This window comes from Penicillium concentricum (assembly GCF_028827145.1).
Source record: "Penicillium concentricum strain IBT 3081 chromosome Unknown utg000004l_segment0_segment0, whole genome shotgun sequence".
NCBI classification, from domain to species: Eukaryota; Fungi; Ascomycota; class Eurotiomycetes; order Eurotiales; family Aspergillaceae; genus Penicillium; species Penicillium concentricum.
The window spans coordinates 2596093-2610953 of NW_026622757.1; the positions used below are offsets into that span (position 1 = coordinate 2596093).

Consider the following 14861-nt stretch of genomic DNA (forward strand, 5'->3'; position numbering starts at 1 on the left):
TATAAACATGTGGCACCAAGCTTGACATTCAATACTACAATTAACACAATTTAAAAGGCCATGATAAGTCATTTCGTCACTTTCTTTTCCACTATGTGCTAATCTGGAGGGGTTCGAACAAATCACCCCAAGCCGAGCAGGAAAATAGACAAAAAAGGGTGTAAATTAGGAGCGCTCAAACAAATTGGGTTCGGGGGCCTGCGCCCGCAAAGCCGGTCCGAATGGTAGAGAATGTAGGCTTGACAAGGGTATTACTTTGAACAAATCTCAAAGGAGATTTACTTAAACCTCTTCATCAACAATGTCCTCAGCGAGGCTAAAAATAGGGAGAAAATTCGTTAGTCGTATTCGAAGGCCGGGTGGGTGTGGGGAATCCTTACTACTCCTCCTCGCCCTCGGAGATGGAGGCCTCCTGGTACTGCTGGTACTCGGAGACAAGATCGTTCATGTTGCTCTCAGCCTCAGTGAACTCCATCTCGTCCATACCCTCACCAGTGTACCAATGCAAGAAAGCCTTGCGACGGAACATGGCAGTGAACTGGTCACCGACACGCTTGAAGAGCTCCTGGATGGAGGTGGAGTTACCGACGAAGGTGGAAGACATCTTGAGGCCACGGGGGGGAACGGAGCACAGAGCGGTCTGGACGTTGTTGGGGATCCACTCAACGAAGTAGCTCTGGTTCTTGTTCTGGATGTTGCGCATCTGGTCCTCAACCTCCTTCATGGAGATCTTACCGCGGAACAAAGCGGAGCAAGTGAGGTAACGGCCGTTACGGAAGTCGGAAGCAGCCATCATGTTCTTGGGGTCGAACATCTGCTGGGTCAACTCGGGGACGCTGACCTGGCGGTAAGACTGGCCGCCACGGCTGGTCAGGGGAGCGAAGCCGACCATGAAGAAGTGCAGACGAGGGAAGGGAACCATGTTGACGGCGAGCTTGCGGAGATCGGAGTTGAGCTGACCGGGGAAACGGAGGGAGGTGGTCACACCGGACATGACGGCGGAGACGAGGTGGTTAAGGTCACCGTAGGAGGGCTGGGAGAGCTTGAGGGTACGCATGCAAATATCGTAGAGAGCCTAGGAATTGTTAGTATTATTCACGTCAGTCTGCTCCCACACGTTTCATACCTCGTTATCGATACAGAAGGTCTCGTCGGAGTGCTCAACAAGCTGGTGAACGGAGAGGGTGGCGTTGTAAGGCTCAACAACGGTGTCGGAGACCTTGGGGGAGGGGACGACGGAGAAGGTGGCCATCATACGGTCGGGGAACTCCTCACGGATCTTGGAGATCAAGAGTGTACCCATACCGGCACCGGTACCACCACCCAGGGAGTGGGTGATCTGGAAACCCTGAAGGCAGTCGCATCCCTCGGCCTCACGACGGACGACATCGAGGACCTGGTCAACGAGCTCGGCACCCTCGGTGTAGTGACCCTTAGCCCAGTTGTTACCAGCACCGGACTGACCGAAGACGAAGTTGTCGGGGCGGAAAAGCTTGCCGAAGGGACCGGAGCGGACAGCGTCCATGGTACCGGGCTCCAAATCGACCAAAACGGCACGGGGAACGTACTTGTCACCGCTGGCCTAGATTATCAAAGAAAAAGATCCGATCAGATGATGCACGATTATCCGGTTCCCAATCGTTGTACTCACATGGTTGAAGTAGACGTTCATACGCTCGAGCTGGAGGTCGGAGGTACCATTGTACCTAACAAGATATCAGTCGTATGATCACTGGAGAAATCCCATCACAGCTAACTTACTGTCCATCACCATCGAGACCGTGCTCGCCAGAAATGGTTTGCCTGTAATCCAGTTAGCAACTTGTCAATTGATACCCAACGCGGGAAAAAAAAGCTCGGCACGTACCAGAAAGCGGCACCAATTTGGTTACCCTATATAACCCAATTCCAATTTAGTCCCACGAATTGAAGAATCTAAGAATGTTCCGTATCGAACTTACACACTGGCCGGTTTGGAGGTGAACCTAGAGATGGGTTAGCAAAAGATCTCTGTTTAGAGTGGGGTCATGGTTCAGGGGCCGTATGAAAACAAAAGACGCGTCTGGAGGGGAATAACATACAATCTCACGCATTTTGAAGGTATTAGAAAGAGATGGAGAAAAAAAGGAGAACCGGTGACAAAGTCAGGGAGGATGGGGAAGAAGAGAAAGGCGAGAGGGCCAGTTGAGCGGTGTGTGTGGGATCAACAAGTCAACAGTTGAACTTCAGGGGGAGAGGCCCGATTGGGTATAGCCGCATCACGGGACTCGGGGAGGTACGAACCACATTTTACGTTTCTTTGGCGCGTGATATACGGCTCTACTACTACTACTACTACTACTACTACTACTACTACTATACAATGTTTCAATCATTTCAATTGGAAAACTAATCATACATGTTGGGTATTCATTCAATTAGGTGCTTTCCATTCACATAGAAGTACTCGCCCTTTAGTAGCTCTCGCCGTTTGAGATTCGTTCATTTGGTACATACCTAGGTAGTTCCCATCGTTTTGGTTTCTTTCGGTGGGTTGTTCTCGACGTTTTCTGTGCAGTTGGACTAGTTCTTGCCACTTTCCTGGCTCTTGTCGGTCTCATCCTTGTCGGTGTTGCCTTCGTTGTTCTTATCCGTTTCGGTATTGTCGGCGTTGTCATTGGTGTTAACCTCATCGGTCTTGGTCTTGTCGGGCTGGTTCTCGGCGCTTTCCAGCCAATCTCCGTACCGTTCAAGGCGCTCATTCTCCTCGTTATCGGCATCCAGAGGGTCCACCATCTTGCCCTCTGCGTCTCGTCGGCGGTTGTACTTATTGAATTTCTCTTCGCCATCCCAGATGTAAGCAACAACAGTATTGCCCGCAAAGAAGCGCCCGTTCATGGTCTAAAAGATCATCAGTAGCTGTCATCACATGGAATCAAACTGTGAGGCCTACCTGAACACAGCGACGTGCATCAGCTGATGACACAAATCGGACAGTAACGACACCTTCACTCTCTCCGTCCCAGACCACCACTTTGGTCACCTCGCCAATCTTAGAGCACTCGCTGCGGATGTCCTGTTGAATCTCAATACTGGCGAGCGGATCGTCCTGTAATTACACGTCAGCCGCGTGTCCATAATCGTCCAAGGCAACCTCAGAGGAGGGTCATACCTCCAGTTCCTTCAGTGTAAACATGGGTTTCAAGATCACATGTCTCCTCGCCTCTTCGGCAGCCTTCATCGCCTTCATAGTCTGCTCGGCTTCATCATCTCCCCAGTCGGAAAGTTTTCTATCACAATCGAGTTAGCAAGAGACACTCCGCCGCCATGATGTACAAACGCACTTATTCAATCGCTCCGCTCGCTCCTTAAGCTTCTTCTTTTCCTTCATGGTCATGGTAACCTTCGGCTGCACATCTTTTTCACGCTTGTACGAAAAGTCGGCTGCCTGAACACGCATCGGTCCAGATGGGTTACGGGTACCCATTCGGAAGTCTGTCTCATCGAGACACTGAATCGCAAGGTTGACTGACTCCGGCCGGAAGTACACGACCAAAGCCTCGCCGTTGAAGTTGCCATTCTCGTCGGTGTACATCTTAATTCGCGGCTTTCCAGTGTCAAGCTCCTCCGCAAGAATTCCATACTTCACAAACAATTCTTGGATTTCCGATAGCTCGGCATCGGTAGGGATCTTGGTAACCCACACAGCGGTGTTCACACGAGGCTTCTTGACCTTGGGCTCATCGGTCTAGAGGGCGAAAGAAGAGAAGACAGTCAATTATCAATGCTATCAAGCTTCCACAGACCACCGGATCACTTACCTCGTCATGCGAGCTCTTTCGCTTCTTACGATCGCGTGGATGAACGATCTCAGCATCACCATCATCGGACCCGTACCCTTGCTGCTTGCGGATGAGCGCCTCGTCGATCTAGAGTTACAAGTCAGGTTAGCTGGGATTGTCGACCTGCAGTGGACAGCCTATCGCAAAGGGCAAGCGTGCCGGTACATGTCACTCACCGTTTCGACCCATCTCTTCAGAATATTGTTGAACAGGAACTCGCGACCATCATTTGTCTCGAGTAAGAAGCTGTTGTCTAGCTTGGAGAACGAAATGCGCGGGTCGTTATCAAACTCCGCCACGTCGGTCGGAAAGTCCATTCTGACAAAACAACTGTCGGACAAATTGCTTGAAAGACAGATCAGATGGATGAAAGAAAGAGAGGATATTTCCGGAGTGTTGTGAGAAGTGTGAAGACCGTGGATGGTTTGCGATGATTGGGAAGCAATGCGGTCGCGATCTCTCGGCGCGGCGTTCCGGAAGGTGCTTGCGGGTGGATCCCGCATTCCAGCTCTGGAGTGCTATCATGGAATATTGGTATCGCTATTTATCGCTACTCCCGAGTACTCCTAGCTACTCAGTTTGCCTCTATTCATCTCTACTATTGCTGGTTTTACCACATATGGACTATGTACACTGTAAATTGTCACTGTTTGCCTCGCGCTTTATTTACTTGCGCTCTATCAACTTAGTTTTCTCTCGGAATAGTGTCATGAAATTTGATATTTGGGTATCTGAATGGTATCAAAGTGAAAATTGGATTCTCCGGAGAGCATCCCCAAGTACCAACAGTTCTATACTATAGGTAGGTACTCAAGACACTCCGCCATCGCCAACAAAAGGAAAGAAAGTGAAAAGAAGGAAGGCATTTGCCTAATATTAAATATTAAAGAAAGAGCCGCTGTCAGATCAGGTCTGATCTAAGCCTTGGTGTCAATAACCTCGCCGCCGACGGGTGTGGCAGTGCGCTTAGAGGCAGTCTCTGAGCTTTCCACGCCATCGACAACATCACGTCTGATCTCAACGTAATCATACTAGAAAATAAAATGTTAGAATGGTCTCTTGGGTGGACTGAGGAACAATTCAAACTTACAGCGAACTCGCCAATCTCGGCGTCGTCAATACCCATGATCTCATCTTCCTCGGGTGCGCGCAAGCTGAGACCGGGAATGAGGTTCATAAGGAAGAGAATGAGACATGTTCCAACGAAGGCGTATGCCATTCCAGTGACCGAGTCGGCAAGCTGGTATCCCAGCTGGATGAAGTTCCTGTTGATCCAGCCGCCATCGATCTCAGTGACACCGTCCAGGTGCGCTACGTAATCACTATCAATGCAAGTTAGTTTATCGGACCATATTATCAGGAACTAGGTCGACTCACGCAGCGAAGATTCCAGTCAGGAGGTTTCCAACGACACCACCGACACCGTGAACGGCAAAGATGTCGAGAGCGTCATCAACACCGAGAAGGAACTTGAGCTTAGTAGCATAGTTGCATGCAACAGCACCAACCACACCGAAGATAAATGCAGCCCAGGGAGTGACGAATCCAGAGCCGGGGGTAATGGCAACAAGACCAGCAATGACACCAGAGCAGAAGCCAACGGTAGACCACTTGCGCTCCAGTCTGTAATCCATCAAACACCAGGTCACACCTCCAACGGACGCAGCAAGGTTAGTGACAACGGCAGCCATGACTGCACGAAGGTTGGCAGATAGAGCAGAGCCGGCGTTGAATCCGAACCAGCCGACCCAGAGGAATACGGTTCCGATGACAACGTGGGTTACATTGTGGGGGCGGTAGTTAAGCTCGTGGGTGCCGTGACCGCGACGCTTGCCCAGCATCAGGGAGTAAGCGAGGGCAGCAGATCCAGAAGCAATGTGGACGGGAGTACCACCAGCAAAGTCGAGACCTCCGAGCTTGAAGACCCAGCCGGATGCGTTCCATGTCCAGCAGGCGATGGGATCGTAGATGATAGTAGTCCAGATAAACATGAAGACAATGCAGGGGAGCATGCGACCACGCTCAGCAACTGCACCGACGGCGAGAGCAACACTAATGGCGAAGGAAAGGTTAGTTGGTGTTTTGGGATTGGCTTGATGGATGTATGATGGGAGTGACTCACGTAATGGCGGCGAACATGCCCTGGAAGATAGCGAATAGGAGATCGGGAACCTTGGCACTTCCCACAGAGGGCGCAGCTAGAACACCCTTGAAGCCGAAGTTATCGAGGTTACCGATGTAACTACCGGCTGTGTGGGAGAAGGCCAGCGAATAACCCCAGAAGAACCACTGGAATGAAACCACGCCCACCGACATGATGGAGAGCCATATCAATGAGAGTGCCGACTTTCGACGAGCTAGACCGGAGTAGAAGAATCTATAATCAAGTAATGAGTGAGAGCCCTCAAGTGTTTTAAGGGTCTTGGTCAAGTCATACCCAACTCCAGGGATCATAAGCAACACTAGAGCTGTTGAGAAAATGACAAATCCGATATCACCGGACTATTAGCACCGTTAGCTAGGAAGCTCCTCAATTGACTCTTTGAAGTACATGGCATACACTATAGTAGATGTTCAAATCTTCAGTGAGCGAGTCACCACCAGTTGCGATGGTGCCATTATACACAACCGGGTATTCGGCCATGGTGAGCGAGGTAGGCTAGGCCAATGGTATTGCAAGTGTGAGCAGTTGGAATGCAGCTGATATGGAATGATGCAGATGAAGAAAAAGAATTTGAAATGCTTTCAACCACCAGGCTGTGAAAGGAGAGAGAAGTGATATGTCTAATCTGCAGGGACAAGCCCTGATAATTAAATAACTGACACAGTCCCGGACAACCAACAATGCTCCACCATCAGACGCTAGAAGGATACCCGACCATCGATCTTAGCCCCGATAGTGGCAGCTGGTCATTCTGATTTTTGATATGATTCATCTGAACCGACCGATAGCAGTCAGCCAAGACCCCCATTTCAGCCATCTCGGGTTCATGGCGGATGGGCTTATACTCCATAGACCCAAACCGGGGAATTACGGGTCCTTGCATTTACAGCCCTGTTTGGATATTGTATGGATAGCTACTCGTAGAACCATGTTTAAACTGTGTAACTACTAGTCTCTACGTATGTTTTTTTCCTTAACAACGATCTAATACATAGGAGGTTGTTTATGTTTCAAGTTCACGACATTGACCGCCGATAAGCGGGGGGGGGGGGATGTCCAGCATACCCCGTACTCCGTACTTATTAAGTGATAGTCAGATTGGGTCATTTCAGTGACAGAAGAGAATAATAGGAAATAATCGAAATCGAAATTGGACAACGACTGGCTGTAGATATGAGGTTGGAGGCAGCCAATCACAATCATTTGCTTATCATTTTCAGACGTTGCTTTTTTTTTGTCGCTTAATTCGTTGTTTAATACGTCTAGTTCATTCTTTCTTAATATCCATGGAAGGTTGCCCGGTACCTATACATATTATTAGTATCCATAACTATATGTGTTAAACGTGAAGTTGTTGACATCCAAAAGGACGTTGGCTTATCAAAATCTCGTGTTGCGGCAACCAATCACAATTCAGTTTCCCTTATCTTATACTCAACACGCATATAGATTAGACTATGCGAGGAGTGATTTCGTTTCGAACTTTGTTAACCTCCTTTCCACTATCCAAGAACCCCCGATGCTGGTGCTTCTGTCGGAGAGGCCATATATAGATCACTAATATCATTAATTGAAGGAATTGCTGTAATGAAATAGTGAACAGTTTCTTTAGAAATCTGCATACAACATATACATAACTGCCCCAGACATACTTCTAGCCCTGGCATATTCTCTCCACATCGTTTGTGGATTCCCCATTCTCCGGGCTGTCGCACCCGGTTCCACACGAATATGCAGAACGGATGGGGCGGGAAAACTAAACTCATTGCCACGCGGTCTAGGGGTTCGGAGTAATGTCAAGTCAAGATAAGCACCCTGTCTTCCATTGGCGGGAATTCTCAGAGGCTGATTCGGCATCCCGACTTGGACCTTGGCGAACTCTCGGCCCCATACCTCACCTTATGGATCGTACATAGATCTGTGAATAGATATATGCGGACTCTTGCGCTATTGGGTTTCTTGCTTTAGTTCTTTTCAATGGCAACATTGGAGGCTTGATAATCCTATGTGCCCACGAGTACTCCATCAGTCCGGGCGTTATACTCCGTACGTGCATGCTGTATGCTTTACATCGAGTGGCTTGTGCCTGTTCGATCTAGGAAAGTGGATATGTAGCGACTTCAATCCTTTCTGTATTCAAAGTCTGATTTCTCTAGAGCCTAGGAAAGCGTCAATGATCCTCAATTATTGTCGAACCCGCTGATCCACTGATCCACTGATCGACGATGTGAATCTACGATGTGCCTATATCGTGTACGGAATACTCCGTGTGTATTCCGTACCTAACGCAATAGTACTCTAGTTAGGGGTAAAACCTCTATGGTTTAAAAATAGGTGTACTATCTCTTCGAGCTCTAGAAGTAACCATGCCTAATCATGCCACATACATTTCTCTAGTTTCATATGTTTTATGTAGGTGGCGTCTAATTTCACAGATAGTTCTACGCCGAAAACGACTGCTCACGTGTTAAATGTGTCCGCTATGGTGCCACACTACTGTTCAAAGTAGCAATAGACAAAGCAATGCTAGCTCATTTTCAGAAGAATATTGGCTTCTATGTATTTGAAGGGATAAATATTGTGAAAAGATATCATACACTTTCTTCATGATCACCGAATGGGAGAGGACCGCAGTTTTCTCCATCTCAGTGCTTGAATATTCCATCAAACCATCCTTCATGCTCTGGATAACAGCCTTGCCCTATTTAAGCCTATCCTCGTCTGAAACCCAGCCTAGGGCATCTGTCCCGATTAGATCCCTTATCTCGCCTAGTTCCTATAGTTTCTCCTATTCTTGGCGATGATCTTCTAGACATTTCTGCACCTCTTCCTCAGAAGAGTGAACTAGACACTTAACAGATCTCTTTTATGCTCCTCCATCCAGCGATATAGGCCAATTCTGAAGGACCTACAACATGGCATACTTCAACGAGACGGAGCCTCCCTCCCAGGGAGCTTATGCATGATAAAAAAGCTTCGCTCGAAGCATACAGTTTATGGTTCTAATAGCGTCAAAATGATCCGGCAGGGGTTTCATGGTCAACGCGGCATCCAACGGTGGGCCCGAAGATAGACCTAAAGCCCAGCCCATTAGTAGGGTTGGGTTGGGTTGGGCCTTAGGCTTTGTGGGCTGTGCGGAGGTCTAGACTGTCTTCCTGGGGAAACTCGCAGCAGGCTACTGAGTGAAGTTCTCGCCTCTGTGATTGGCGTGCGACACTTGGATGAAGTACAATATAGATGGAAATTTGAATGCTTGCCGTGGTAAAAAGAAGATTCGGCGTAGGCAGTGCTATTTCTATCGATCATATTATTCTTGTCTGGCTCTATCACTATAAGTTTCCATTTCATATACTATGTATCTTTCTTGGGCTACGAGATGCCGGAGAACGACTAGCAAATAAGAGAGCCTTCCCGCTGGTAAGAAATAACTGATTTCGAGTACAATGTTTTACAGCAAAGATATATCGTTACCAAATTTGAAGCATAAACCCTGACGGTGCGGAATAAGATGGTGGTGAAACTGATAGAAGTTATACAGTCCTTGATTTGCGCATTGCATACTGTTTTTTTACAACCTCGAGTACAATTGTAGAACAGAGTCAGAAAAAAGAAAAAGCAAAGCTTAGTAGAAGTTTACAAGGATGGAGCATGTTGCTACATCGTATTAATATGTGCAATGGAACAGCTGACACAAGTTGTACGCGTGTATCAGGGCTTGGACTCAATATAAATGCAGAATCAAGATTGATGCCACGTAGTGGCTGGCAATTAAAGGAAAGATGCCCAGCAGATCAAACAGTAAATAAGTGGAGATGGTCATCTGGTTAGCCACACCGCACCGCCACAGGATCCGCCTCCCTATCATCTCCAACAGACCTGCTCTCCCAGACCATCGCACGGTATAACCACTATGCAGCATTCGGAAATTCCCAGTCCTGATTCGGATGGCTCGGGCTCTTCTGATGAATTCCCCCAGTACCCTGTGAGGACTAATTCATCATTTGGAGAGACCATCGACGATCAAATCCAAACACCTACAAGCACCATCACATCTTCCCCTCCGTCCATTTCACCCAATCTTACCTCATGGTCTAACGCGCCACCGACACGGCCCCGTGGAGTTAGCCTCAGTGCTACCACTCTCCTTGACAAGTCCGATGGGCTTGTTATGGCCAGCGATTTGCGACCTCAGCGCCCATCCGCCCCGGCACGAACACCGTCAAATACATATGCCCCACAGCGGCGCCCACCACAATACATCAACCTTCAGGAAGACCGTCAGCGATCATCATCAACCAAGCGAGGCACCCGACGCGATCCGAACGCGCAATACCGTGCCCAAGAAAAAGCCTACGTCCAACGGATTCGCGCGAACCCACAAGCCTGGTATCACCACGCCAAAGACGCACAGTCCAGCGTCATGATAGAAGGGGATGGCGACCTAGAGGAGCCCTCTCCTTCCTCTGAAGTTGCGTTTGAAGATGATTCTTACGATCCTGACACTCAACTTTTCCTCCCGGACGACAATCTACCAAGTACAGAAGAACTCAAGCATCCCAAGAATCAAGAGCGGCTTGAGTGGCATTCTATGCTGGCGTCGGTCTTGAAGGGAGATGTAGTGAAGCAAGAAAAACAGCGACTCATCGGATCTGCGGAATCAAAGCGGTCGGCGGCCCAGAGCTATGCGCTCTGGATCGGAGTTCGGGCAAGGACGTGCGGCCGAAGTATTCCTCTGCAGCGCAAGTTAATTGAGGATGCGCGGTCACATCTGGGTCCCCTAATTGAGGATATCATCGCATTCCAGATTAAAGGCGAGACTGAGATCGGGAAACCGGCAAGGCAGCAAGTCGAGGATGTCGTGGAGAAGGTCGAGCGATGCGAAATTCTCTATTCTTCGCATAAGGAAATGGAACTCGCAAACCCCCGTGTTGCCTCGGAGGAATTCACCTCTAGCCGCGCAGCCATATTTGCGTGGCACAACATCACGGCTCTCATCAACACCGAGCTGGCTATACTGCAGAGCTGGGTAGGAAACGAGGCTCTTGATTTCAGCCAACCGAGGATCAAGTCTGCTAAGGATGATCTTTCGGATGGGTCGTCCTTCCTTGATCGCATTATGAAGGAAGATGGCTTGAAGACGCTCCAGGACAAGGACGGCATGCTTCTTCGCATTCTCATCGTCATTCAGAAAGCGAAGAGCACACTGATCGAGAACTCGGAAGCGTTTGCCGCGCGACACCTGCCGCCATATATCGAAGAACTACTAACACTGATTAACTTCCCCTCTCGGTTGATCCAGGAAATCATTCGAGTTCGTCTATCCTATGCCAAGAATATGAAAGACCCAGCCCAGCAAGCCCCTATTTTGATTGATCAGATGATTTCCCAATTCCAAATCCTGATGAAAGTGGCGGTCGATATTAAGTTCCGTTACCTTGATGTCTCGCGGCCAGAACCTGGCTGGGATTTGCCGCCTTGTGTCGATGAGAACTTTGACAACTCCGTCTTGGATGCTATGAAATACTATTTCCGGCTCCTCAACTGGAAGCTGAATGCCAACAAGAACACTTTCAAGGAGGCCGAAATTCTGGAACAGGAATGGGGATTCTCCTATGATATCGGTTGCCGGCTTGACGGTGGAGATATTGAGGTGGCCGAACAATTCAGGTAAGGTTACCATGCTTTGCAACGTTATCAATACTAACAAGAAAAATAGTGCCCTCACTGCCAGATCACTGCAGCGTCTCATGATTCATTTCGAACGTGAGCTCGTTCCGAGACCCACCGAAACTGTACAGGATATGGACAAACGGTACAAGAGCATTTTGGATTCAACGCGCATTCGTCAGCGCAAGCTCTATCGATTTTCCAAATTTCTGTGCCAGTTGTTCGAAAACGCTACCGAATACAACATCACGACCGATATCGCGTATGATTTCTTTGAGGCGCTCTTAATTTCCGACCACTTCCTTGTCACCTCTACCACATCTGTTGGGCAGAAAGGAGTTTATCTGATTGCACATCATGCATTATGGAACCGTCCTGCTGATATCCAGGGTATCCTGTCTACCTCCTTCAAAGAGGATGATCCAACCCAGGATGTCCACGTCCCCTATGTTCTGGCCATCCGACCCGAAAGACCCCTTGCCTGGGCAGGAAAGGAAATGCAAATGGAGTTTTTGGAACATCCGACGGATGTGCGGCTGGGCAAGCTACGTATCGTTGTTGGAGGCATGCAAGAACGACTGCAAAATGGGCGTATGGAGCTCGCGCGACTCACGGGCATCCAGCTTGATATGGTCATTGAACAACGTGCAAACCTTGGACGTGTAAACGTTGAGTTGAACAAGATCAAGAAGATCTCTTTCAAACTGTCCATGACCATTATGGATAGTGTGGCTATCATCAAAGATCAACTACATGAGAGAAACTGGGAGAACAATGATTTGATCCAAGCCTGCTATGCATTCGCAACAGAATTTGGCAAACGGTCCTCCAACTACGTTGATGCTAACAGGCGTGCTATGAACAGTGCCCGGCTGGTGGAGTTGTCCCTCGACTGGGTCGCGTTCATCTGCGATGAGTGTGACGCTGCGGACCGAAAAACCTTCAAGTGGGCTGTGGCAGCCCTTGAGTTTGCGATGGCGATCACATCCAGCCGACATCTTCTGTCCATGGATCAAGAACAGTTCAGTGATTTCAGATTGAAAGTGGCGGGATGCATGTCCCTTCTCATCTCTCATTTCGATATCATGGGTGCGCGGTCTTCCCTTGCGGCGAAGAACGAGAAGCGCATGGAGGAACGCAATGGCGCCCGGCAGATTGGCGCTGGCCGGATCACTAGCGACGAGGAAGCATCAAAACTCGTTCGTGATACATGGCAGGCACGTATTTTGGAGATTGAAGATAGGAGAATTGAGGAAGATGCAAAGCGCCAGGCTCTAGGAAAAGTGCTAGAAGGATCTGATGAGGCTGATCGGTCACTCACTGTGCTATCGTCATCGGCTACCAACGTTACTCTGCGCTGGCAGCAAGGCCAGTTCATCGGCGGTGGTACCTTTGGGTCTGTCTATGTGGCTATCAACTTGGACAGCAACTATTTGATGGCTGTCAAAGAAATCCGCCTGCAAGATCCCCAGCTCATTCCAAAGATCGCCCAGCAGATCCGAGACGAAATGGGCGTGCTTGAAGTGCTCGATCATCCGAACATTGTCTCCTATCATGGCATCGAGGTACACCGTGACAAGGTTTACATCTTCATGGAGTACTGCTCAGGTGGCTCGCTCGCTAGCTTGCTAGAGCACGGGCGTATCGAGGACGAAACGGTCATCATGGTTTATGCTCTTCAACTCCTAGAGGGTCTAGCGTATCTCCACGAAGCCCATATCGTGCACCGTGATATCAAACCAGAGAATATCCTGCTTGATCACAACGGTGTCATTAAGTACGTTGATTTCGGTGCAGCCAAGATCATCGCTGGCACGGGCCGCACAGTTGCCCCAATGGACAATCCTCAAGGAGCCGGCTTCAAGGAGCCGGCCAAAGACCCCACGAACCAGCGCAAAAACCAGAAGACAACCACCGGAACTCCGATGTACATGTCACCCGAAGTGATCCGTGGCGACGCTGCAAATCTAGACAACCGCCAAGGCGCTGTGGATATCTGGTCTCTGGGCTGCGTGGTTCTAGAAATGGCAACTGGCCGCCGGCCATGGTCGACGCTGGACAACGAGTGGGCAATTATGTACAACATCGCGCAAGGCAAAACACCCGCGCTTCCCTCTCGCGATCAACTCAGTGACCTAGGCGTCGACTTTGTGCGTCGCTGTTTCGAATGCGATCCCGCTCGCCGCGCCACTGCCGCCGAACTCCTACAGCACGAATGGATCGTTTCCATCCGTCAACAAATCGTCTTAGAGCCCCCTACTCCGACCAGCAGCGATTATAGCAGCGGTTCCAACTCAAGCTCTCGTCAAAACTCGGCATATATGTGATTTTCTCTTTCTCGCGCCATTCCTTTCTTCCTGATCTCTCTTTCTATCATGTCGCCCTCTTTACGCGGACGACATCTGAAACCTGAATCTCATGGAACTTAAAAGCATATTTTCCACCCACACTCGCTCGATCTCGCCACCCTCGACTGGCATCGCATGTGATACCCCCTCTCGCCTCTTTTTCTTGCTTTAACTCTTCGCCGAAGCCATACCATAACGCCATCTCATGTTACTGCAGTCATCTCTTCATTTATATCCTGGAACTCGCATGAACGCATATTTGGGGTTCCTCGATTATTTATCTTGTTTTCACGCGTGGGTTTCTATGTTCGGCGCGAGGATCTTTCGGCATTTCTCTCACTATGGCTCTCGGATGTAAACGAATCGGGGCCAGGTCTTCTAGTATTTTGTTTTGTTGCATACTTCATTTCTAGCACATATATACGCGCTAATTGCATTTGTGCATTGTTCTGAATCCACCTTTTACTTGATTATATCGCTAGATCTCGGGGTCAGATCCTTTGGCTCTGAGTGGAGTTTATGTACCTAGTACAGTACTTATGGCCCTACTAGATACACCAAGTCTTCACAATCCACATACTAATACGGAGTACGTACCTTGTTTCAACTGTGACCCGACTCCAGTCCCTAACGGTGGCCTTGCTTTCTGCGGTGTGCTCTATTGTGTGGGTAGGCCAGCGAAGGAGCTATGTATATAGCAAAATATCAATATAGCTCTGGAGCCTTGGAGCATATATACGATTACCAAGAACATGGAAAATTTTCAATAGGCTGGTCAGCCAACAGCTCACATGGGAGATAATAACACTAAGTTAACACAAGATAGGTGAGGAATAAGAAAACAAGAAGGGAAAAGATGAG

General features: G+C 48.9%; 4 protein-coding genes across 4 annotated transcripts; 1 reads left to right on the forward strand and 3 right to left on the reverse strand.

Moving 5' to 3' along the window:
• Positions 1 to 193: 193 nt before the first annotated feature.
• On the reverse strand, positions 194 to 2106 carry N7517_009947 (tubulin beta chain). The gene is made up of 8 exons (XM_056727670.1): positions 2082 to 2106; positions 1962 to 1985; positions 1868 to 1893; positions 1762 to 1803; positions 1652 to 1706; positions 1127 to 1582; positions 381 to 1075; positions 194 to 316 (listed from the first exon to the last, which is right to left on the reverse strand). The coding sequence occupies exons 1-8, from the start codon at positions 2091 to 2093 to the stop codon at positions 283 to 285; spliced, it is 1344 nt and encodes a 447-aa protein (XP_056576242.1). The 5' UTR covers positions 2094 to 2106; the 3' UTR covers positions 194 to 282.
• Positions 2107 to 2562: 456 nt separating this feature from the next.
• On the reverse strand, positions 2563 to 4138 carry N7517_009948 (U2 snRNP complex subunit CUS2; the record flags this gene model as incomplete). The annotated part of the gene is made up of 6 exons (XM_056727671.1): positions 2563 to 2880; positions 2933 to 3088; positions 3152 to 3269; positions 3324 to 3727; positions 3801 to 3908; positions 3998 to 4138. 6 exons carry the CDS (start codon positions 4136 to 4138, stop codon positions 2563 to 2565), a joined length of 1245 nt encoding a protein of 414 aa, XP_056576243.1.
• A 600-nt stretch (positions 4139 to 4738) lies between these two features.
• N7517_009949 (ammonium permease MEP2) lies at positions 4739 to 6465 on the reverse strand (the record flags this gene model as incomplete). Its single annotated transcript, XM_056727672.1, has 5 exons — positions 4739 to 4852; positions 4912 to 5143; positions 5199 to 5873; positions 5944 to 6323; positions 6382 to 6465. 5 exons carry the CDS (start codon positions 6463 to 6465, stop codon positions 4739 to 4741), a joined length of 1485 nt encoding a protein of 494 aa, XP_056576244.1.
• A 3430-nt stretch (positions 6466 to 9895) lies between these two features.
• On the forward strand, positions 9896 to 13979 carry sskB (uncharacterized protein; the record flags this gene model as incomplete). Its single annotated transcript, XM_056727673.1, has 2 exons — positions 9896 to 11652; positions 11702 to 13979. The coding sequence occupies 2 exons, from the start codon at positions 9896 to 9898 to the stop codon at positions 13977 to 13979; spliced, it is 4035 nt and encodes a 1344-aa protein (XP_056576245.1).
• Between the last annotated feature and the right edge of the window lie 882 nt (positions 13980 to 14861).

Excerpts from the sequence above, each read along its gene's own strand:
- N7517_009947 (XM_056727670.1), bottom strand. Across the intron at positions 1,894-1,961 it reads ACCTCCAAACCGGCCAGTGT|GGTAACCAAATTGGTGCCGC; the intron begins GTAAGTTCGATA and ends TGGGTTATATAG. Across the intron at positions 1,076-1,126 it reads CCTTCTGTATCGATAACGAG|GCTCTCTACGATATTTGCAT; the intron begins GTATGAAACGTG and ends AACAATTCCTAG.